The 21,457-nt window shown below is 34.7% G+C and overlaps 4 protein-coding genes and 1 long non-coding RNA gene across 6 annotated transcripts; 3 read left to right on the top strand and 2 right to left on the bottom strand.

Moving 5' to 3' along the window:
* The first annotated feature begins 398 nt into the window (after nt 1-398).
* LOC104763440 (F-box/FBD/LRR-repeat protein At5g53840-like) lies at nt 399-3,662 on the top strand. Its single transcript, XM_010486812.3, has 5 exons — nt 399-807; nt 919-1,735; nt 1,925-2,866; nt 2,968-3,108; nt 3,207-3,662. Exons 3-5 carry the CDS (start codon nt 1,949-1,951, stop codon nt 3,480-3,482), a joined length of 1,335 nt encoding a protein of 444 aa, XP_010485114.2. The 5' UTR covers nt 399-807; nt 919-1,735; nt 1,925-1,948; the 3' UTR covers nt 3,483-3,662.
* Nucleotides 3,663-4,591: 929 nt separating this feature from the next.
* Nucleotides 4,592-5,781, bottom strand: LOC104761407 (VQ motif-containing protein 33). Its single transcript, XM_010484484.3, has one exon. The coding sequence runs from the start codon at nt 5,549-5,551 to the stop codon at nt 4,802-4,804; it is 750 nt and encodes a 249-aa protein (XP_010482786.1). The 5' UTR covers nt 5,552-5,781; the 3' UTR covers nt 4,592-4,801.
* A 3,392-nt stretch (nt 5,782-9,173) lies between these two features.
* LOC147922976 (uncharacterized) lies at nt 9,174-9,989 on the top strand. The gene is made up of 3 exons (XR_015588109.1): nt 9,174-9,365; nt 9,547-9,598; nt 9,702-9,989. It is a non-coding gene; the product is annotated as an uncharacterized LOC147922976 (long non-coding RNA).
* Nucleotides 9,990-12,402: 2,413 nt separating this feature from the next.
* On the bottom strand, nt 12,403-13,153 carry LOC109130575 (uncharacterized). The gene is made up of 3 exons (XM_019240263.2): nt 13,015-13,153; nt 12,841-12,909; nt 12,403-12,732 (listed from the first exon to the last, which is right to left on the bottom strand). The coding sequence occupies exons 1-3, from the start codon at nt 13,072-13,074 to the stop codon at nt 12,658-12,660; spliced, it is 204 nt and encodes a 67-aa protein (XP_019095808.1). The 5' UTR covers nt 13,075-13,153; the 3' UTR covers nt 12,403-12,657.
* Nucleotides 13,154-14,398: 1,245 nt separating this feature from the next.
* LOC109130500 (indole glucosinolate O-methyltransferase 1-like) lies at nt 14,399-16,515 on the top strand. 2 transcript variants are annotated; one of them, XM_087497636.1, is made up of 4 exons: nt 14,399-15,228; nt 15,414-15,724; nt 15,894-15,958; nt 16,041-16,515. In XM_087497636.1, the coding sequence occupies exons 1-4, from the start codon at nt 14,762-14,764 to the stop codon at nt 16,338-16,340; spliced, it is 1,143 nt and encodes a 380-aa protein (XP_087353762.1). In that variant the 5' UTR covers nt 14,399-14,761; the 3' UTR covers nt 16,341-16,515. The 2 variants fall into 2 exon arrangements, with proteins under 2 accessions (XP_087353762.1, XP_087353761.1); XM_087497635.1 differs by having other exon boundaries at nt 14,693-15,228; nt 16,038-16,515.
* Nucleotides 16,516-21,457: the final 4,942 nt, after the last annotated feature.

Below are 21,457 nucleotides of genomic sequence, written 5' to 3'. Positions count from 1 at the left end.
CTACTAGTGTGAAGTCAGTTAAGTTTGAATTCTTCACGGAGCGTTTTGTGTTATGCTCAAAGAAGCCAATCGAGGCCCATAATCAAATCTGCACAATAAGTATCAAAAGCCACTATAAAAGAGAAAACCCTATTGATTTGACTTATTAATAAGAGTCATCGGAGAACTCACAATACTGCACCGAGCTTTCCCCATGATTTCGACTTTGAGAGCCATCGACAAGGTACGTTCTCCTTCTTCATCTTCTTGGTTGTTTTACCGTTCTCTGTTTACAAATAATTGTGTTACAAACCCTAGCCTTCTTTTACGAATACTGAAAATTCTCGTCAGTGGAACTTGATTAGGGTTTTTTTTTTTTTTTTGCTTGTAACACATGTTTTGGCAGTTGTGACGTTTCTTGAAAATGTGGTGATGCAGACAAAACTTTGTGAGAAAGGGTTGAGTCAAGGATTGAAGGAAGATAGGATAAGCAAGTGACCTGATCCTTTGATCTGTCACATACTTAGTTTTCTTTCTACCAAGGATGCTATAAGAACAAGTGTTTTGTCCACCACATGGAGAAATCTTTGGCAACTGGTTCTTGGATTGGACTTAAACGCCCGTGACCTCAAGAATATGGATGAATTTGTGATATACGTTGACAAGTTTTTTGATTTCCACAGAGAGTCATTGATACACAAACTCAGGTTAAATCTTAACCTTCTTGGTTCTGTTGACTACGCGTCTGATCTCACCACATGGATTGACGCTGCGGCTACGCGTAGGATTCAACATCTTGGTGTTCATTGCGAACAGTACTTCTTCAAGGTTTCATTGCTTATACCCTTGAGCCTTTATACCTCTAAGACACTGGTACACTTACTGCTTGTTCGGGTCAACTTGGCTAGTGTTGAGTTTGTTTCTTTACCTTGTCTTCAGACCCTGCTTCTAGAATTCGTTCGTTATACCAGTGAGACCACGTTGGATAAACTGATATCATGCTCTCCAATTCTAGAAGATTTAACCATTGTCAAATATTCCGGAGACAAATTCAAAGGGTTTGATACAAGTACGCTCTCAGACACTAAAGAGAGTCAACGTACATCAGTGGGGTGACAGACAACAAGATGGACTTGTGATCGAAGCTCCTCTACTCCAGTTTCTTAGGTTTAAAGCTTCCTCGATAAAGCACACTAAATTCATCAATCTAGGTTTCACTGCCAAGGTAGATATTGACGCCTGCTTGCTCAGCACTTCGGTTCCAAACGACTTATCCAGCAGCAGAAGCATGATATAAGCGATTTCATCACCAGCATTTCAAGGGTCAGCCGGTCAGGTGTCTAAGCGTTTTGTTCAACAACCAAACATGTGATTGTGAATTTATTATTATGTATGCTGCTCCATTACTGGAGAATCTCACGTTTAAGACTGTCACAACACTCTCCCAAATCTTGAGTTTTTTCTACGTATATTTTTCTTATAGGTGAGAACTCTTTCACAATCTCGTACTGTACATGTTGTTTCTTACTGGTGCAGTGAAGTCAGTAAAGTTTGCGGAGCGTATGAAGAAGCCCATTTATTCTCTGTAATCAGGCCCATTATTAGCTTTTTTTAAAACCCACTTTAGGAAAAGACTCATTGCTTGACTGGTTAAGAGTCGATGATCATCAGAGAATCTCAGAGTGATCGATCACGCAGAATCAATCCAATACTGCACCGATCTGTCTCTATGACACCAAGAGCCATCGGAAACAAGGTGCGTTCTCCTTCTCATTCCTCTTCGTTTACCATTCTTTGTTTACAAATCAATCGTGTTAAAAAAAACCCTAGCCTTATCTTGATTAGGTTTTTTCGCTTGCAAGACATGTTTGTTCAGTACGTCAACCAAATTTAAACCAAATGCTTCTTAATATTCAATTTTGATATTTTAAATGTGGTGTTGCAGATTAGCTTTTGTGAAAAGAAATAAATGGCGAAGAAAAAAATTTGTAACAAAGGGTTGATAAGCGATTTACCTGATCATTGTTTATGCCACGTACTTAGTTTTCTTTCTACCAAGGATGCTATCAGGACAAGTGTTTTGTCCAAAAGATGGAGGAGTCTTTGGCAACTGGTTCTCGGATTGGACTTAGACTCCCGTGACCTAGGTCTTGGTTTCTCTTCCAGCCGGTTCTCGAATATTGATGAATTTGTGAAACTCGTTGACAAGTTTTTTAATCTCCACATAGAGTCATGGATACACAAACTCCGGTTACATATTCGTACTTTTGGTTCTGTTGACTACACGTCTTATCTCACCAAATGGATCGATGCTGCGACTACGCGTAGAATTCAACATATTGATCTTCATTGCGAACTCCTCTTCAAGGTTGCAGTGAAGGTACCTTTGAGCCTTTATACCTCTAAAACACTGGTACACTTACGACTTGTTCGTGTCAACTTGGTTAGTGCCGATTTTGTTTCCTTACCTTGTCTGAAGACCCTTCATTTAGAGATGGTTAGATATACTGATGAGACAACGTTGGAGAAACTGATTTCATGCTCACCAGTTCTAGAAGATTTAACCATTATCAAATATACTGAAGATAACGGAAAGGTTATACAAGTACGCTCTCAGACACTAAAGAGACTCGACATCGATCAGTGGTATGATCGACAATATGGAATTGTGATCGATGCTCCTCTACTCCAGTTTTTGAGGATTATGGCTTACGAGATAAAGAACATTAAAATCATCAATATAGGTCTCACTGCCAAGGTAGATATTGACGCCAACGTGCTCAGTATTTTGGATCCAAACGACTTAACCATCAGAAGCATGATACGCGATTTCCTCATCGGTATTTCAAGGGTCAGGTGTCTAGTCACTAGTTATGCTACTACCAAGGTATAAATGTAACTAAATGTGATTACAAAAATTCTTCTATCCATATATAAAAATATTTATACTGTTTCTAACATTTTTTTTCTTACCCTTTTTGTTACCAGGACATCTTTCTTTACATGAAACTGGAACCTCTGCCTCAGTTTTGTAACCTGTCCGAACTGAGTGTTATATGTTCTATTTCTAATCTGGAAATGTTGTTAAATCTTCTCAAGAGCTGCCCAAAACTAGAATCTCTCCGCTTGGTAATGAATTACCCTCTTAATAAAGCATATATTTTTTGGTGAAGCTTCTCTAGTAACTAATAATTTGTTTTCTTGTATTTTTTTTTTGTTTTTCTCAGAAACTGGTTGACTATGAAAAAGGTAAAAAAGCAGAGGTGATGTCTTCGACAGTGCCACCGTGTTTGGTATCGTCGCTCAAGTTTGTTAAACTGCTCTTCGGATATGGATGTGGAACAAAACTAAAGGTAGCAAAGTACTTCCTAGAAAATTCAACAATTCTTGAGAAATTGACTCTGAAGAATGATTATAAGGAGGAAAATGTAAAGCACATTCGCCAAACGCTTCATGAAATACCAAGATGCTCTAGTACTTGTAAAGTTGTTCTTTATAGTTAGTTAGGAATTTTATTGAACAGCCAAACATGTTAATTAGTCTTTCATATGTAGCCTTTTTTTTTAGCCACAAGCAATGCATTAGTCTTTCTTTTAGTTTTTGATACATGCTTTCATGTATATATATATATATATATATATATATATCTTATTACTGGCTAGTTTCATAAAATTTCACATCAACTTGGTCTTGAATTTAAGAAATAAAATAAACAATAGATAAGAAAAACATTATAAGTTCGGGCAGCATATATCTGAAAATTGTTTTATCCAAAATTTCGGAATATGTGAATAGGGAAAGGTGTGTGGCAAATTTCAAAGTGGAAGTTGCTTGTAATGTGAAGCAAAGATGATTCGACTTTTGCTTGGTTTTCAACTCTCATCATAACGGACTACTTATTTCGTCTTTTACTTTCTTTTTACACTCTTTCTTCTCTCCACTTTTTTTTTAATTTACATATATATATTTTTTATTCAAAGATTATTTTTTTGTCCTTTCAAGTCAAAAGACAAATCAACAGAAGAACAGTATTAACGTATAATTAATTTCTTAATAGATAAAAAAAATAAAAGGAAAAAAGAAAATAGAATGAAGAGAAAGTCCAAATAAATGTAGTAGTAAAAGACCAAACGTGCCTCCATGATGACTCCATCAAATTCTAAGTCATCATATCGAAATGGTCCATACAACGTGTCTAACCTGGTCAGAAATTTCTTTCACGAGTCTCTCTTTCAAATTGTCTCTTTGAAACTTTCTACTAAAGATATTAAAATGTTCATATTACTAGTCAAACTTCCGATAAATACTTATTGACAATGACCACTCGATCCACTCATGTTTTACAATCGCAACCTTTTTTTTTTTTTTGATATTTCTATATTCTTTTGAAGTAATAGGAATTAGTTTTTTTTTTTTGTTGATATAAATCAGGTTTTTAGGAATATAAAGTCTATATCATAAATTCGAGCATATAGACATGGATCGATTCTCTAATCGCTACATTCGATTTCGGTATTGAGTGGCACACGTTGAACTACATAAACATATTTGAGCAAAACTATAAACAATCTTTCGATGAAATAAAAAGAATAATAAATATTATAACAATGAGTTTCATCATGAATATATATACTATTATACCTTCCAATTACATATATTGCAATTAATATTTGAGATTAAAAGTGAATAAACCGCACAAAATTTACAGTCACTCCATAACTAAGATCGAACTTTTACGATATCTTAGTTATAGTTAAACAAAATCCCGAAATATTTATAATTTAATATCATATAGATAGAATCACTCATTGGATCGTCGGAATTAAGGGTTTCTCGCAGGAGAAGTAACCGGAAAAAGAGGAAGAAGCAGTGGCTGAGAATCTCTAGGAGTTGAGACTGGAGAAGGATGAAGATAAAAGCCTTTCTCAGCAATGGCTTTGTCTTCTTCAGATGATGAGTTCCCTAATGATAAAGGCGATGACTTGTTGAAGGGGTCATCGTTGCTTCTCAGTGGCGTCACGGGACTGTTTAGCCCTAGCTTTGGGAAATCCAGCATGCTTGGAGACAGAAGAATATTATCTGATGATGAGGCGTTCCTCGGAGAGAATCTCGGGCTTTGATGATGACTACTGTTTCCTCCTGTGAACATCAATCTCTGAGAGTTTTGAAGCCTTAACGTGTTGATCATTAAATCATTCTTAGCGAACATATTGTTGTTGTTATTTTGTCGTCTCTCGTAGAGCTTGAAGCTGTTTGTTTTCTTGATGGGAGGAATCGAGAAACTTGATCCCTTGTTGTTGTTGTTCGCCGGAGAAGGAACTTCGTGATGCTTCCCGGTGGTGGTATCGGTGGCGGACCCGGTGAGCATCTGAACGACTTGTTTGAAAGTGGAAGTGTCTGCTTGAACAAATGTTGTTGGGTAAGGATTTGAGAGATGTTGTTGATGTTGATCATGATGATGAGGAGATCTTGTCGTATGAGGCTGAAACCTAGGAGATGAGATCATGGTAGGAGGTGAGTTTTGCATTATTTGTTCTGGTTTTGAAGACATGGATGATGTTGAAACTTCCATTAAATGAGATGTCTCCGTGTTGTGTGTATATGAGGGAAAGAGATAGAGATAAAGAGAGAGAGAATGATTGACGAAGAAGAAGAAGAAGAGTGGAAGTTGCTGATGTGAATAATGTGTAATGTTGTTTAGTTTTGTCGTGCGACGACAATTAAAAAGACTATAAAAAGTGAGGTGTCATGGACCCATCTCTCTCTCATTCTCTTAAAACTTTATTTTTTTTTCTTTCGTTTGGGAATAATTTGTTAGATTCGTGTTCCGAAGACTTATGTACATATTATACATCTACGTCTAACGTCATCATCATTTCTCTTACACGAATCAACAAGTGTTTGAAAATATATGCCATAGATATTTCTTTTTTTCTTCTTCTTCTGGATAATTGGGATGTGTAATAGACAATAACCATGTTAAATATAAAGCTTGGCTTTGAAATAATGATTCTTTCGTCACAAGAATGCATGGCTTTTTGTAAAACCAAGTTTTACTTGTCCCATACCAACACTTACCATAGTTTGTAAATTGTTATGAAATTGCATATTATGGATTCTTTATTAAAGAAAGCCTCATTTGTATTTGCATGTGTATTTATACATACTTAAGACTAAAACGGTGAATTTATAATATGCTATCATCTGTCGTCGTATTAACAAGATTCGAACTTAAAACTTTGATGTTGAAGTAGGAAGAATACATACATACCTATTTCGGGATATCCATTAAGAATCTTTATATTAAGAACATCAAATCAGGTTTCTAAAACTATGGTTGATATACATACTGTTTTATTTGGAATTTGATGACGCTCAAATCCATGATATTAGAATATTTCCTTTAATCGAAGATAATTTATTGAGAATTTTCTTTTAGAATCTATACTTCATAGACGCAACGTTAACAATGCGATGTTCTAATTCTTCTCACATGTTTGAATATTTTACGCAATTTTGTAATCGTGTCGTTAGGAAATTATTACGCTCTACGATAAAAAATAAAATAAGTTTTTTTTTTGTTTGTCTACACTCCACAATAATCGGATAAGATCTAAATGTCTATAATTTACGACCCCACATGAGATTTTGATATATTTTCTGTCTCAAATATTCATGGGTAGCAAAATGATAACTCAAATACATGAACTTGTAATATTTGGACCTATTTTACAAACTATTAAAATTATTCGTTAGAAACTTAACATTGTATGTCTAGGAAAAAAACAAAAACTAGCTGCCAATTATCAAATTTATGTAAGATCATTTTCAAATTACAAAATTTGCAAAATAATCTCCCATACAATTAAACATCCACAATCTATGACAGTAAACACATTTATCCTATCCCTATATTAATAAAAGAAAAGTACAACTTTTGCTTAGGACGAAATGCCCCCAACGTCATTTACCAGACAACAATTCATTAAGGTTAAATGCAATGTTTTGAAACCCGACCCGGATTGTGAACTGGACTAACTCTCGGGTCACCGGATCATCGGGTCAACCGGATTCGACCACGGGTCAATTGAGTAAAATATGTTTAATGTATTTATATAAAATAATTTTTTTAAAAAAATATTATAAAAATAATATCATGTTTAACAAAGTATAAAGTTTAATAATAATAATAAAATGATTAAAATTTTTAAATCCAAATAAAAAAATAAAGAACACTAATAAAACATCTTCAAAAATAACTAACTGTTCTTACGCAAAGTTCGAGAGATGACAAAAAAATTGAAGACGAGAACTGTGTCTTGAGTCATGTGTTACCATCTAAGTTCTAAACGAATAAAAGGTTCTAAAAGTAATTGAAACTGTGAATCTCTATATATTTCTTCAAAAATCAAGTAGATTTTTTTGAACCGCTAACCGTTCGGGTCAACCGGTTCACCGGGTCGCGGGTTAATAGCGGTTTTTTCTGCGTTTTGCCGGTTTTAGTACTACCGGTTATTAGCACTATACCCGAACCGATAAAGTCTCCGGATCGCGGATTAACCGGTCGGACTGGACAGTCCGGGCCGGGGGTGAAAACATTAAATGAGACATTTAAGATTGATGGGTCGGGTTTGATTTTTAAAATAACTCGAAACTGTTAAATTGGATATCTCTATTGGGTTAATTCTAGAGAAATAAACCGAGAATGTTTGATCTGTCATTGACAATGGATTATCGAAATTTTTTTTTTTGGAAAATTTTTTTGAACCGAACAAAATCTCAAAATTTCATGGAGAACTCAAGTTTTCTCCCTCACAACCCTTCACTGTACCAATAACGACATCAAAGAAGGTGATTGCCAGTGGTGACTCACCGGAACGGTGACGACGTCGAGGGAAAAAAAAAGAAAATGATGTATTGTTTTTGTTAGTAACTTTTGAAAAATTGTTCATTGCTGGATAATAAATTAGAGTAAACAAAATTATTTCAAAATCGTGACAAGATCAAGTGATGGGTTGATGTTCGATGTTGTGATTTTTGCAGAAATCGAATCTAGAAAGAAGAAGATAATGGCTATTTACATTAAAAAAAAAGCAACGGCTCGGCGTCAAACCGAGGAAAATGCTTGTATGGCGATCAGGCCTTTACCACTAGTACACGTCTTATTACCTAAATTATATCACAAATAAACTTTGATATTCACCGTTACAAAGAAAAAAACAATCAACAGAAGTTTATTCGAATTTTGGTGACAAGTAGAAAACAATCCGCTAGAATAGGAAACAAAACAACTAATAAATTCATAAATACCAAAAATTGTGGAGCAAATAACTTCAAATTTAGAAAATAAGCCCGAAATTAGGTAGGTGGCATATGTCAAAATTCAAATTCGGATCTTTAAATTTTCTTTTTATTAATTTAATTAGCATTTACAATTTAAAAAAAGGTTTCCAAAAACTGTTAGTCGAAAATTCTATATTTTTGGAAACACTAATTACGAAATTAATTATAAGAATAATAATTACTCAATATTTATGAAAATCGTTTACAAGTGTTACCATAAAACCAAAATTATTAAATTTGAGATAGTATTTATAATGTAAACATATTTGGTATATATTTTGATATATTTATGGAAATCTAATTTAATAATATTTTCAATATCAACATATCATTATTTACTTTAGAGTTAAAAATATTTCTTAACAAAAATATGCTAATTGAAAAATCATAGTATATACATACTATATATCATATAAAATATTTATTTTTCTTTAAAATTTAGCGTATTCCAGTCCATTAAAATGAGATTTTTAATTAAGTTTAATTTAAATAATTCTTTAATTAATGTATGGTATTAAATTTATTGAAAATATATCATTGATGCGAAAATCGTATGCTGAATTTAAAATTAAATAGCTAACCTATATTTTAGGGAATACTTTCAATTGGTTACCTTAAAATCATACATTTAAACTTAAAATTTTACATATATAAACATATTTAATTTGGTGAGATATTGTGGATCTCATCAATACAATCTAAACAGTTAATACACATATATTCTCATTGCCTTAATTTCAATTTTTAAAAAGATCTTTAAAAAATCTGATCTTATTAAACCTAACTTGTGATAAAATTTAGCCGCCCCTTCCTAGCCTATAAATAGATACTCTAATTTGTGAAAAAAAAATAGATACTCTAATTAAATCATTCACATACCCACATAAACTCTAGCACTCATTTTTCAAAGCTTTGATGATTTGTTTTTCATGTTGTTTAACTTTCTGATTTGTTTTCTTTAAATCTTTTGAGGTTATTTTGTTTGGAATAGAACTTGACTAGAGAACACATCGGCAACAAAGCTATACATTGAGATATGTGTGGTATATCTCTTTATTTCTCTAATTAAAGAGATTTAAGATTGTATCTCTTTGTTTTTTTCATCTCAATTTGCGGTAACTGGAATGTCTAGAAAACTTATTAAATAGTTGATACATTTTCGTTTTTACGCAATTAAGATTGCCTTCGATGCTTTGTTTCTTATATTAATTTTTTGGTTCACAGGTGTCAAATAGAACTAATGACTGCAAGTTATGAAATATCTCAAGTGTTTAGAGTAAAGAACTCAAAATGAGATTGCCAAGATACCAACAGTGAGTTTAATGATTAAGCTGTTAGTTCAGTGATTAAGTTTTTTTTTTTTTTTTTGTCAACAACAGATCAGTTCAAACGAGCTAATTGGTAGGAAAATCGTTTACAAACAATACTTGGTGCGGAGATGTACACGCTTGGCGTGCCAAAGAATCCGCCCTTAAATTAACATTTCTAGGAATTAAAGATAAAGAAAAAGAAGAGAATTCCTCCCTATCAGTCTTGATGTTGTCAAGGGCTCATTGAGCATATCCAGACGCTAAAAATTATTTTGTCGATTAATTAATTGATTCATTTGAAGAGAAGGGTCCTTTAACGGCCCCTTGCTGGAATTCAGTGATTAAGTATGTTCTCAAGAATGTTCAACATGTATGTTTCTAATTCGGGTTTGGTGGGTAATGTGTATCTTCCACAAAGATGCATCATCTACTGAAATGCCTCATATGGGGAAATAAATAAACATGGAGAAGGGTCGAGACATATTTAATAGAACACTATAGTAGATCATGCATTTGTTTAAATTTCTCATTTTATATGCAAATATATTAGCTGCATTTAGATTAATTTTGTAATACGAAACCCACATAGTTTACTTATATTTAATACCTTAATTCTTAAATCCATTTAGTATAAATGTACTTATATCATCAAAGAAAATTATAATATGACAAAATATTCTTACTATTATTATAATTTAGACTTAGTAACTAATATACTTAATCAAATATTTTCAATATTAGATTATTAACTTTTAAATTTTATTTACAAATTTAAATATTATTCTAAAATTGCTTTCATAATTAAACGAATATATAATGTTACACATATAAAATTACACATTTTTAACTTAAATCATTTTATTCTTTTCATAATATGTGTTTCCTTCCTTCAAATACAAATTATAACCAAAAAGAATATATATGTGATCTAACACAAATAAGATTTATCACTGCACTATAGTTAATAAAAATTAACATATTCTAATCCGTTCAGAATTGTCATTATCCGTAAATATTTCCCCGCGTGTAGCGCGGATCCGATCCTAATTAACGAGAAATGAAATGACGTTACGTTTTTTTTTTTTTTGTGGATGAGAAAAACTTGGACCCAATTATATATCTAAAGTTTTTGATAACAAGACTGATAACAAGATTAACCGCGGCACCACTAACATTGTTCTGGTGTTGCTACTCTTGCATTGTTGCCATCAGAAAAAACAAATACTTCTACCGCTAGGTAGGTCCGCTACCAATTACCAATGATGGTGACATCAATGAGAATGTGGCAACGGTTGAGGTGGTAAAGGTGGTGGTAACAGTAACAATAGTATAATTTTTTTTTATTTTTTTATTGTACTACTCTTTGAATTTAGACTGTGACGAGCGATATTAATACAAACATGTGAGTTATATACATTCATCTTTGAGTTGTGAATTATAGATACGTAATTATGCTATATATATGTCATCAGATTACAAAACTTACTTTTAATAATGCTGAAGCCTTGAAGGTTAATTTATAGTTTTTACCGTATCAACGGTTCTTTTGCATTTTCCCTTGTATTCGTCTTTAATTATTTTGTACTTCTAAGATTTCAACTTATATGCACTACAGCCACTTGTTTTCTTACCTAAAAAGGAATATCACATATCAATATCAGTTAGTTATATAGCGTGTATGAATAAGCATAAAGATAATTTTGACAAGACGTCGTACTAGATGATATTATTATTTTCAATTTGAATGAAATTATTGTATAGTATAATTGTATAAAGGTCAAAAATTTGAAAAGATGTTGTACCAAAAGTTTTTATAATATCAAGTTACCAACAGAGAAAATGCATATGCTCTAACAGAATTAAAAATAAAAGTAAAACCCTATCTTAGTGCGAATATGTTCTCTTTATTGTGAGTTACAACTTATACAACAACATTTACACAAATCAGTGTGAGCACATGAGGAAACAAGATTTAAAATGGAGATATATAGTATCCAATTCTTCTTTTCTTTGTTGTTTACATTATTATAGTATTAATGGGAAAACAACAATAATCAAGAAGCCAAAAGAAGAAGAAAAAAAAAGAATAAGATAAAAAGTAAAAATTGTGGGGACTCCAGTTCCAATTGGTGAAAATTGTCGTCCCTCCATGAGGGATCAAATTCTTTCAAACTTCAAATCATTAGTGTCTTCTAGAACCCAAGTGGTTAAAGATTCCCTTTTATTGCATAAAACATGCAAAGCGAGCATATTATATGTCGATCTTATTATATAATTCTTTTTAACGGTGCTTAAGTCTTCTCGAATTAACACTTTATACGTACTTAATTACAAGACCAGAAGAATAGCGGTAAAACAGAACAGAAGAACTATAAATCTCCAAAATATCGGTAAGATATATAGTTAAATACTGAAATACATATCAGTATATCACAATGATCAAAGTGCATGATATTCGTACTCCACGCTACATGTATACACAGTTACACACACATATTGCATACATGTGTAGCATGTATGAAAAACGGAAAAATAAAACAAACAAAAAGCTAAATGCAATTGCTTTATATAGAAACTTAATTGCTTCGCAACAATATCTAAAAAAAAATGTTTATGTACTATATTTTTCTGTGAAATGATAGGTTTCACCATTTCACTATTTGATATATCACGAATAGAAACTATAATCCAACATGTCTAGTCATGGTAACAAAGAGAATAAATTTAGCCGCAATCATTGCTTAATTATAAAATAAAATTTAAGCTATAGTTTCATGTGAACTTATCATATCATTTATTTAATATAGAAATAACTGCATGGCTACAAATTATCAAGAGCCAAAGAGTGAAAAACCCTTGGATAGATATTTATGAAAATAAAAACTTAGAGAAGCAAACATAGTTGCCTAAATGGTTTCAATCGAAATCCGTAGTCTTGGATTTAGATAGACATTTTCTATCTAATTATTATTATTCGGGTAGGTAAAAAAACGTAAAAACATAAGTTATTAGTTCAACGTGCTTCTCAGTTGTTGATGCCGGTCTTGTCCTTAATGGCCTCACTCGCACCTTGTGCCTTCTGCTTCAGCTGCTGTCCTCCCTATATTTTGTTTTCCCAAAAAAAAAAAATTATTCACTAATTTTTCTGAATTCTCAAAATTATTTCACAAATAAGGTATTAAAAAGAATAATAAAAAAGAAAATAAACCTCTTGAAGAGATTCCTTAGCAGATTGGGCAGCATTGGAGGCCTTGTCCACCAAGTTGCTTGCCTTCTCCTACAACAATTTTTAATTACGTCTGATATTAATATCAAACTAAACCATTAACTCAAGTATAACAATTAATTTAAATTTCGAAAATGGTGTTGCGTAGACAAAAACCTGGGTTTGGCCTTTAGCTTGGCCAGCGTTGAAGCTCATGCTCTGACTGTTGTTAGACATTTTCTAATCTTTTTCTTCGAAAAAACACACTTGATTTGATTCTTAAAGAACTTTTTAGCTTTTGTAATTGTGACTTGTGAGAAAAAAGGATTACGCGTAGATGTTTATATACTTGTGGGGAACCCCCTTGTAGTTAACCTCCACGTAAAAATCGGTGATTGGGTGAATTTAGTATTTGACATGTGGCGTTGTTAGCTTTGTACTCTCCGGTCCGATAGGGTGGTTTTGACCACGAGACAAGCGGAACCATTATAGACTAGTTCCAATAGTAATGTAGTTCTGAAAAATTATGTTGTGTTCTTTTAATGATTTTTATACTTTGTGCACAAATCATTTTTTATTTTACACTAAATAATCGCTAGAATTTCTAAGAAAAAAAAGTTTTTTTCATTATTCAAGTTTTAGTAAAACATTCAACGCATAGGTTATCTAAATTGTTTTTATAAAGAATTTGGTAACGTTTGATATATTAAAAATATACAATAACTCGAAACATAACTAAACTTTATAAGTCACATTGATAACATTAAATCGATCTCAAACCGATACCCCAACTTCACCTTCTAACATGTAAGTAAAACTTTTCTAACTCGGACGAGATTTAAGAAATACACTTAACAAACAAAAAAAAATCCACGAAAATTGTTTCTATGCTTCATATTCGTTGAAGCTGAAAAATACACCCTTGGGCCTTGTACGTTATTTGGTAACGTTTTCCGAACACTTATCCTCAAAACAAAGAAAACAATTACGACTTTAAAGATTCTAAAAAGCTACAAAAAACTAGAACACACGAGGTAACTAACTTCTCTCCTAACTTTTTCTGTTGGTTCTCAGTTTTGCACTGCGATCTAAAGAGCATCGTAGTAACCAAGCACGATCGAGAAGCACCAATACCACAAGAACCTCCATAAACACCTAGCTAGGGTCGAGATGTCCGAGTCTCCTAGTTTCGATGTTTTAAGTGAAATAGACACCTCTCTTTGTAATAACCTACTATGATGTTTCGTTTAATAACGTACTTACCTAAAAACTACGTTCTCGCCTACATGGCCACTAACTATAACAACCACAAAACAATGGTGGACATAATGTTATTGAAAAATAAAAAGCAAGAAATAACGTTGGCTGGATTCCGATATCTAATATGGGTCATCTCACCTAACCAGATAATGTTACAGACAGTATGGACACCATAACAACAGTAAAACAATAATAGGCATATATGTTGAAGAAATGAGATTGACAAATCTAATTTAGGTCACCTAACCAAACATTGATGGTCTTATTCTAGATAGATCCTTGTATAACGTGAAGATGGTCCGGGTTCCTATATTGGATAAGAAGGTGCGAGGTTCAATTTGTACAGCCAAACCAACACAACTATTCAGTAACGCAAACGGGACTGACTAATCTCCAGGGTGAGCTAGTCCAGTCCCGACCAAGAAAACCATCCCACTAGGTATTTTTAACTGGGCTGAAGTACAGACTCGGCTTTTCCAGTGTTTACCCACGTTGTTCTTAAGTAGATATTGAACTAAAGGAGCGAGTTTACATATTTCCCCTAGACAACTACCACCAGGCCACCATAAATTAGGCAACACTATTGATATAAGACTCTATAAAATGGCACAAAGAGTGAAAGTTGAAACCAACTCACATAATATCTTCCCTTCAAACAAGAACAATGTCAACCCATTTTCAAGCTCCCATAACCATTAACCCTAAACCTAATCCAACCAAAGGAGAACAAGAAGCTGAAGAAGAGGCAAGCTTGCTAGCGAGGAGGCTCTCGAATGGAGCTTCCTTGCCCATGGTTCTTAAAGCCGCCTTGGAACTCGGCGTGATCGACACCATGGTCACCGTAGGCGACAGCTTGTGGCTCTCACCTTCTGAGATTGCACAAAGACTCCCAATCAAACCGAGCAACCCGGAGGCTCCAGTTTTGCTAGACCGGATGCTGCGATTTCTTGCTAGCTATTTGGTTTTCAAATGCCGTTCCATTGTAGCAGAAGAGAGCGGCCAACCCGGAAAAGTCGAGAGGGTGTATGCAGCCGAACCGATTTGCAAATTTCTCTTGAACAATAGAGACGTCTCGGGTTCTTTTGCCTCTCTGTTCATGCTTGACCTTAGCGACGTCTTTATTAAGACTTGGTACGTTGTTTATTATACGCATTTTAAAAAAAAAAAAAAAAAAAAAAACTATACAGTAGTTAACTCTTTCAAATACATTAAACTAGCTATCTATGACCATCTCACTAAGCCTTTAAGTTTACATTTGTGCACTCAGTGACCAACTAAGGATTTTTTTTTTGTTTTTGTTTTGTTTTGTTTCATAGGACACATCTCAAAGATTTGATACTAGAAGGAAAAGATGCATTTAGTTCTGCCCATGGGATGAAACTATTCGAATACATCGAAACCAATGAGGGATTTGGTAAAGTGTTCAACCGGGCTATGTTGGAATCTTCCACCATGGTTATGGAGAAGGTTCTTAGGGATTATGAAGGATTCACAGATGTGAAGACTTTGGTGGATGTTGGGGGAGGACTTGGTAGCACACTAGGCCTCATCACTTCCAAGTATCCTCATCTTGTTGGTATCAATTTCGATTTAGCTGTGGTGTTAGCCAATGCTCCTTCTTATCCCGGTATGAACCATGTGATTATTTAAATTCTTAACATTATACACATATAATATCAGAACTTATTGATGTCATGCTATAATAATAACGGCACTAATCGTAAACCATGTACTGTACGTTTCATTATACGTATTTTACGACGGGTTTTAATTATAAGAACTAAACCTGAGTTCAGGTGTTACCCATGTGGCGGGAGATATGTTCACAAAGATTCCAAATGCAGATGCCATTTTCATGAAGGTAAAGTTCTATATCTATCTCAACCAATAAAAGGAAAAAAATAATAATACTAAAGCATCATATATCTCGATAATCATAGCAGTGGAAACTACATGATTGGACGGACGAAAACTGCGTACAAATTCTGAAAAATTGTTGGAAAAGTCTTAAAGAAAACGGAAAAGTGATAATAGTGGAAATGGTTACACCAGTAGAAGCAACGAGCAGAGATATATGCTCTAACATTGTGTTTGGTATGGACATGACAATGTTAACACAATGCTCGTCTGGTAAAGAGAGATCTCTTTCCGAGTACGAAACTTTAGCACATGCATCAAGATTTTCCCGTTGCGAAATCGTGTGTCCAGTTTATCCGTTCTCCGTCATCGAAATCTATAAATAGATTCAATAGTTTTGCTATTGGGTTACACTAAGCCCCACGTTTGAAAAAAAAAAGAAGCAATTTTTTTTTTTTTTTTTCACAAATGATGTATATATTAATTAAACATGATCGTTACAAAAAGTTTGAGCTAGCCATGTTGGCTTCAATACAGAATCAACATAATAAATTTTGTCAATACAACCATATTTAGCTAGAGTATGTGCAACACTATTACATTCTCTCTTGGTGAAGGTGAAAGATACTTGTTTTAGTTTTGTAGTCCATAGATGTATATCTTCCAATAGATTAGTTAATGAAGCATTCGAATGTTGACCATTAACTAATTTTATTAAATCATTACAATCTCCTTCAAAAATGATAGATTGGTAGCCCTTGCACCAAGCCTGCTGTAATGCCACTAATAGTCCCTTAGTTTCAGCTTCTAAGGCAGAACCTGCATTGTTGAATCTAGAAGCTCCCCATGCCAACGATTCGCCATGATGATCTCGGAAGATCCAACCACAAGTGGTTTGATATGTTTGGTTGTTAAAACCTGCATCAAAATTACACTTGATCGATGGGTGTGTTGGTGGTCGCCAAGTATCATGGGTTACCCTTTGTATGGTATTCTGACTCGGTAATGAAATTTGCAGGGTACTGATCCAGTCTTTGCATTCAGATTTAGCGAGTAAGACTGTTTTAGTTGAAATCTCACGGTAATTATTGAAGACCAAATTGTTCCTTGCTTTCCATACACGCCAAAGTAGATTGAAAGGTAGAAGTGAGTCGAAAATATTAGTGGTTTGTGATGATAGGGATATTATATAAGAGATGGTTTCCTCTGCAGTAGATGGTAATTGATCTAGATTTAATAAAGAAGTGTTGGAGAGTCTCCATGCCATTTGAGCGAAAGGACATGAAAAAAGTGCATGTTCTATTGTCTCATCGGTTTGGTGACATCTTTGACATATGGAATCAATGTTCATACCCCTTGTTCTCAATCTTGTTGTTGTTGGTAAAGCCCTTGAAACTATACGCCAGAGGAAGTGTTTTAAGTTTTGGTATAATCCGTAACTTCCATATCTTATTCTTGAGTTCCACTGAGCCATGAGGCAAATCAGGTTGCACACCAGGATCAAAAGGGTAGTGTGTTATGAACCAATAACCAGATTTAACCGTATAAGCACTAGACCAGGTATATTGCCAGATAAGTTTATCTTGTTTTTCCACTTGAGACAAATGGATGTTTCGAATTAGTGTCTGCTCTGCCTGCGGAACTTGTGTGGAGAGTTTCTGATGATCCCAAACTCGGACATTGCCTGATTTAATAATGAAGTGGACCGGGAGGTCGAAGAATCTATATGCTACCTTACTTTCAAGATGGCTTTACGAAAGATTCCATTTAGCTGAAGTAGGATGAAGCGTGTTCAAGTGTTGTAGAAGATTGCGTATCCAAACTTTGGATAGGTCTGGGAGGGTTGTCACCAATAATATTGTCCATACCTAAACGTATTGATTTTCCATCACCCACAATATAGCGAGTTCCTTTCTTTAAGAGGTCTAAGCCAATTAAAATTGAGGACCAGCCATAAGATTGATTCTTCCTCGGTTGAGCGTCTAATAGCGTATCGTCTTTGTAGTAACGGTTTTTCATGACACGGGCAAACAAGCAGTTAGGGAACTGAATAAGGCGTCATGCTTGTTTTGCTAGAAGGGCGTCATTAGCTAAGTTCCTGAACCCCAAACCTCCTTCAGATTTTGGAACCTGCAGTTTTTTCCCAAGCGATCCATGGAATACTCTGATTATTTGAGTTTCTTTCCCACCAGTAGCTCATTAGAAGTGATTCTATCTCTGTAGTAATTCCTAACGGTAATTTAAAACAGGACATGGCGTATACTGGCATAGATAGAGCTACTGATTTGAGCATGATTTCTTTTCCTGCAGGGGATATCCTTTATATTTGGTATTGTCATATTGTGTAATGGAGTAAAACCTCTATAAATTAATACTCGGTAAATTAATAATCTCTATAAATTAATAAATTTATTCAGTTCCAAGTTGGGACTAGTATAATTTTGGACATAATACGATAATATAATAATTTTTTTGAAAATCCTTTGTAAATATATGGTCCCATCAATAATCTAAATTAATAATTATATAAAATTATCTAAATATATGTATATATATATATATATACACATTAATTTTTATTAGAGTTCATTTTTAATATTTTTACTATATAAAAATCTTTGAGTACTATCTTCAAAACATGATAATTGTTATTTTTATTTTAATTGATTTTATAAAAATATTAATTATAACAATTACATTTTATTATTAAACTTTTTTACCAAATTAGGAAAATCTATTTATAAATTAATAATTATTAATTTGTCGAGAAATTAAAACCTCTATAAATTAATAGAATTTTGTGGTCCCAACATCATTAATTTATATAAATTTTACTGTGCTTTGTTTTTCCATTTTACGATTGCGAGTGTTTTTTTTTTGTCAATCAAACATTAAATTAGAAAATAATCCCAAAGTTGGTTGCCCAAACCGGAGGGAAAGAGTTTACAAATGAAGTTTCAAAAGATAAAAATGGCGAAGAACGAGCAAAACAGTCGGTCCGGACATTTGACGACCGCGGGATCCGTGAAAGCATGAAGGCCGGAAAGGAGGATCGAAGTAAGCAGAATTCATCCAACAGGTTAGAGAAGGCGGGCCATTCATCAGGAGATTGCACCATCGCCACTAATTATGCACAATCTGTCTCGAAACTTTGACAATCAACACCAGCCGCCAAAAGGGATTCCATCGCCCAAATCAACGCATGTACCTCCGAATGAAGGGGGAAGGACTATGTCGCAGACTCCGTGCTCCTAATAGCAGAGTGGTATCCTCACTGTTACAAAACCACCAGCCTAGACCCACTAAATGATCGGAGGCCTTCCAAGATCCATCGACCTGACACCGAGGAGAAGGAACCCGAATCTCCACAAGCAAAGGATCTATGGAGTCCGAATAAGAGGACTTGGCCTCTTCCCATAACACTCTATCATTGGCTACTTGATTGATAACGTCAATAGGCTATGCCGTAAGTCCTTGGAAAACTTTTTTATTCCTGTCCTTCCAAATTGACCAGACAAGCCATGGTAAGCGAAGGCTTATATCCGAAACGTTCGACTGGGATGGCGCTCGCCATAATAGGAAATCTAGATTCGAGTAGATCGAGCCATAAGGAAAGTACCCGGAACATATGTCACCCGGAAATAAATCCCAGATCCGCCGCGAATGAGAGCACTCAAAAAGTGCATGATTTATGGTCTCCACCTCCGAACCACAGCGTTTGCATAAAGTATCACACCGGACACCCCGATGAGCAAGACGTTCCATCACGGGGAGGGAACCGAAGGCAACCTGCCAGAAAAAATGTTGGACCTTTGTGGGAATCTCAAGTTTCCATGCATGTGCCCTAAGGGCCGTACACGTCGGCCCATATTCAACCTCTTTAATATATTCACGTGCGAGCCGATAACCCGATTTGACCGAATATTTTCCTGACTTAATATAGTGTCAGATCAATCTATCGGGTTTAAAGACTTTACTGACCTCCATAGATTGAATAATCTGGATATCCTCCGGGTCCATAAACTCTTCCAGGATTGGCATATGCCACTCCTTATTAATTGGGTTTATTAAATGATTAACCATTAGATTGGGATGTAGCAATCTCCCTCGATCATTACCTGGTCTTGGCTGAGAATCCAGTATCCAAGGATCTCGCCATACCGAAACCTGACAGCCCGAGCCTATCGCCCATCTGGATCCGTGTTCGACCAAACCCTTTGTAGAGTAAATACTTCTCCAAGCAAAAGAAGGAGAATATGGCTTCTTGGCCTGTAAAGGATGTTTGTTTCGAAAATATCTACCTCTCAGAACCCAAGCCATCAGGGAATTCGGATAATGAATTAACCGACAATACTGCTTAGCCAGCATTGCGTCATTAAATTGTTCCAAAGTGCGGAAACCCAATCCTCCATCACACTTGTCCTCACAGACTTTATCCCAGGTCACCCAATGCATACCATGTGCCTTATCATTAGATTTCCACAAAAAAATTGAGATAACACTCGTTAATTTAGACGTTAGCTCCTGCGGTAATTTGTAACAAGACATCACATGAGCTGGAAGAGCCAACGCTACCGATTTAATCATAACTTCCTTACCACCTTTCGATAAATACTTTGCAGACCAACCATTTACTCGATCATCCAAACGCTCATTGACATAGCTGAAGACCTTGGTCCTCGAACCCTGAAAATTTTCTGGAATACCCAAATATGAACCCATGCCACCTTCTTTTGAGATACCCATTACAGATTTTAGCTGAGTCCGTATATCAGGCAGGACTTTCTTGCCAAACATGATGGAGGATTTTTCCAGATTAACCTCTTGTCCCGACGCTTTCCCATAGTCTCCTATAATTTCCATAACCGTAGTGCATTCAGCCGCCTCTGCTTTACAGAAGAACAAGCTATCATCTGCAAACAACAAGTGTGAAATAGTGGGACACTCCCGAGCTAACTTGATACCTGAGATTCTATTCTCTCGTTCAGCCTTTTTAATATTGGCGATTAAAACCTCCGTGCAAATTATAAACAAGTGAGGAGACAAAGGATCCCCCTGACGTAAACCCCTTTGAGGCTTAATAGAACCCCGAGGCTGTTCGTTAAGAAGGACTTGATATGAAACTGAGGAAACACACCACATAATCCATGAGATCCATTTTCTATCAAACCCCAACTTAATCATTACTGCTTCTAGGAAATCCCATTCCACCCGGTCGTAGGCTTTGCTCATATCCGTCTTGAAAGCCATAAACTCTGATTTACAGCGAGGATTTGTATTCAAACCATGAAATATTTCCTGAGCAATAAGGATATTATCCGTGATTAAACGGCCAGAAACAAACCCCGATTGTGTTTCTGAAACAAGCGATGGAAAAATTTGCTTAAGCCGGAAGCACAAGACTTTAGAGATAATCTTATAACTCACATTGCAGAGACTAATCGGCCTAAACTCCGTCATCCGTTGAGGCCTTTCAGTCTTAGGGATCAGGCAAATATTTGTT

This window comes from Camelina sativa, chromosome 18 (genome assembly GCF_030686135.1).
Source record: "Camelina sativa cultivar CO46 ecotype springtype chromosome 18, ASM3068613v1".
Taxonomy (NCBI): Eukaryota; Viridiplantae; Streptophyta; class Magnoliopsida; order Brassicales; family Brassicaceae; genus Camelina; species Camelina sativa.
Note: the sequence above shows the minus strand (reverse complement) of the source record. Positions and strands in the feature narration are given on the sequence as shown.

Excerpts from the sequence above, each read along its gene's own strand:
- LOC104763440 (XM_010486812.3), top strand. The coding sequence starts at position 1,949 with ATGGCGAAGAAAAAAATTTGTAACAAAGGGTTGATAAGCGATTTACCT. Across the intron at positions 2,867-2,967 it reads CTAGTTATGCTACTACCAAG|GACATCTTTCTTTACATGAA; the intron begins GTATAAATGTAA and ends TTTTGTTACCAG. Across the intron at positions 3,109-3,206 it reads AACTAGAATCTCTCCGCTTG|AAACTGGTTGACTATGAAAA; the intron begins GTAATGAATTAC and ends TGTTTTTCTCAG.
- LOC104761407 (XM_010484484.3), bottom strand. The coding sequence starts at position 5,551 with ATGGAAGTTTCAACATCATCCATGTCTTCAAAACCAGAACAAATAATG.
- LOC109130575 (XM_019240263.2), bottom strand. The coding sequence starts at position 13,074 with ATGTCTAACAACAGTCAGAGCATGAGCTTCAACGCTGGCCAAGCTAAA. Across the intron at positions 12,910-13,014 it reads AAGCTAAAGGCCAAACCCAG|GAGAAGGCAAGCAACTTGGT; the intron begins GTTTTTGTCTAC and ends AAATTGTTGTAG. Across the intron at positions 12,733-12,840 it reads CTAAGGAATCTCTTCAAGAG|GGAGGACAGCAGCTGAAGCA; the intron begins GTTTATTTTCTT and ends AACAAAATATAG.
- LOC109130500 (XM_087497635.1), top strand. The coding sequence starts at position 14,762 with ATGTCAACCCATTTTCAAGCTCCCATAACCATTAACCCTAAACCTAAT. Across the intron at positions 15,725-15,893 it reads CAATGCTCCTTCTTATCCCG|GTGTTACCCATGTGGCGGGA; the intron begins GTATGAACCATG and ends ACCTGAGTTCAG. Across the intron at positions 15,959-16,037 it reads CAGATGCCATTTTCATGAAG|CAGTGGAAACTACATGATTG; the intron begins GTAAAGTTCTAT and ends CGATAATCATAG.